This window comes from Sinohyriopsis cumingii, chromosome 7 (genome assembly GCF_028554795.1).
Source record: "Sinohyriopsis cumingii isolate HCF-2022 chromosome 7, ASM2855479v2, whole genome shotgun sequence".
Classification (NCBI taxonomy): Eukaryota; Metazoa; Mollusca; class Bivalvia; order Unionida; family Unionidae; genus Sinohyriopsis; species Sinohyriopsis cumingii.
The window spans coordinates 872,174-874,398 of NC_142967.1; the positions used below are offsets into that span (position 1 = coordinate 872,174).

The following is a 2,225-nucleotide window of genomic DNA, read 5'->3' on the forward strand; positions in this document are numbered from 1 at the left end:
GATTGTTTCCGTTTCCGGTTTACAGTCTCTGTGGTAATAATAATAATAATAATGAGGACTTTGTATAGCGCCTAATCTTTAGAAGCTCTAAGCGCTTTACAACATTAGACAACATCTATAAGATAAGAAACATAATAAAAAATAAAAAACATGCTGAGAATATTTCAGGTAGGAAACATTATTAGGTCTTTAAGTTTGTTCTTGCAGTCGAAATAAGTGAGTTTTGAGAGCCCTCTTGAATGTGATCACTGTGTCTTTGTGTCTAAGTTCAGTGGGCAATTCATTCCACGTTGCTGGGCCCTGGTATGCAAAAGAATGCTGTCCATATGACTTTAATTTTATACTTGGAATAATGAGTATACGATTGTCAGAAGAGGAGCGTAAGTATCTTGCTGGTGTGTACACATGGGTGAGGTCAGATAGGTATGTTGGACTAGAGTCCGACAGTGAAATGTAGCACAGAGAACAAATTTTGTGTTTGATTCTGGATCGAATGGATAGCCATTGTAGGGTACAGAGCAGCGGGGAGGTGTGCTCTGATCGTGGTACTCTAAGTATGATCCGAGCAGCTGTGTTTTGAACTTTTTGAAGTTTCTGGAGTAGATATTGAGATGAACCAGACAGAATTGAGTTACAATAGTCCAGTCTTGAAAGTACTAATGAACACACAAGTGTTTTAGTGGCATCAACTGAAAGATATTTACGAATTGAGCTGATGATTCTCAGCTCAAGATATGCAGCCTTGCATATGTTCATGACATGTTGGTGCAATGTGAGAGTACTGTCCAGAGTAACACCTAGGTTTCGTACTGATTGTGTGAATTTAATGTAGAGCTATTTGTTTATCAATTTATCCATCTTCTCGTTATTAAAAAAAAAAACTAGTCCGTAAGGGATTTCGAATCCGTAGCTACAGTGTGGCGTTCAAAAACGTTTTGTTCACTGAACTTATTTTTTTTAATGAATGTTTTAATTTATGTACGTGATTTTCTCCTTACATTTTATAAGTTTACAAATAGGACTTTTCAAACAGCTGCCATGTTCCGTCAGGAAACAATAAAATAAAACAAAATGTCAATTAGTTTCCTGAGGTAAATTTAATGGAGAGCAGGAAGAACAGCATACATCTAACTTTATTTTGCACAACTCGACCCCGTGTTGCCTCTGCCCTAAAACAATCAACTCCAGCTATGAAAGGGAGACAACTCCAGTATGCATGTCCTCCCATCCATGATTGGAAATACCTATTGCTGAGATACAAGGTAGTTTTGGGTTGATTACTCTACCGCTCTAATTGAGGGTGATCACATAAGGTGTCAGAGGCACAAACATGCATATATGCATACATACATACGCACGCACGCACACATACACACACACACGCACATTGCAGCTGTCGTGTCCAGTGGTGCATCCAGCATTTAGAAGAGAAAAGATATTTAGCAAATCTGTATATTTCTTGTTTACTTAAAAATTATAGAATTTAATGGTTGAAAGCTGAAAAAGTTAGGTTACTGAACTTTATTCCATGATCTCACACACTCTGGCCTTGCATTTTGCTTGGTCTGTTGTGATTTAGTCGCTGACTTTAGCGGATTGATGATCAACATACCAGACGTTTCTGTGAATATCATCATCATCATCATCAACAACATCAACAACAACAACAACAACAACAACAATTACCAGACGGTTCTATGAATATCATCATCATCATCATCATCAGCATCATGATCATCAATATCATCATCAACAACAACAACAATTAGTAACAGACTGTTCTATGAATATCATCATCATCATTATCATCATTTTGAGATAATATATTATTGGATCAAACATTTGGAGTTTATAGTTCAAATAAACAGCTATTCCCATCATGTTTGACCTCATCGAGCCTTTCTTATTTTGTCTGTTTTTTTTTTTTTTAAACTTCACTGCAAGATTTCAGCAGCAAAGTACCTGCCCCCCGTCTCATGTTTGATGTTACTTTCACACAAGCTTCATCTGAGGACTAATTGTCAACAATTCTGTCCAAAATATTGTTGTCGACCTCGACTAACTCTCATTTATTGGCGGTAGATACCGTGAAATTCCCATAAACTGCTGGTCACTGCTTACTGTACTCTCCTATTATCCCCAGCAACAAAGACGGCAACTGTCACCTAATGTGACTGCATTTATTAAAATTACAAACCTGTATTGGCATATATGATTTCTGCTGT

The 2,225-nt window shown here is 37.1% G+C and overlaps 1 protein-coding gene across 1 annotated transcript in view; it reads left to right on the forward strand.

Moving 5' to 3' along the window:
* LOC149794622 (uncharacterized) overlaps nt 1–2,018 on the forward strand; it is a 9,698-nt gene extending 7,680 nt beyond the window's left edge. The window contains exon 6 of the mRNA XM_089966208.1: nt 1,945–2,018. Coding sequence (XP_089822334.1) covers nt 1,945–2,018 — 74 coding nt within the window. The remainder of the gene's footprint in view (nt 1–1,944) is intronic.
* The last annotated feature ends 207 nt before the right edge of the window (nt 2,019–2,225 follow it).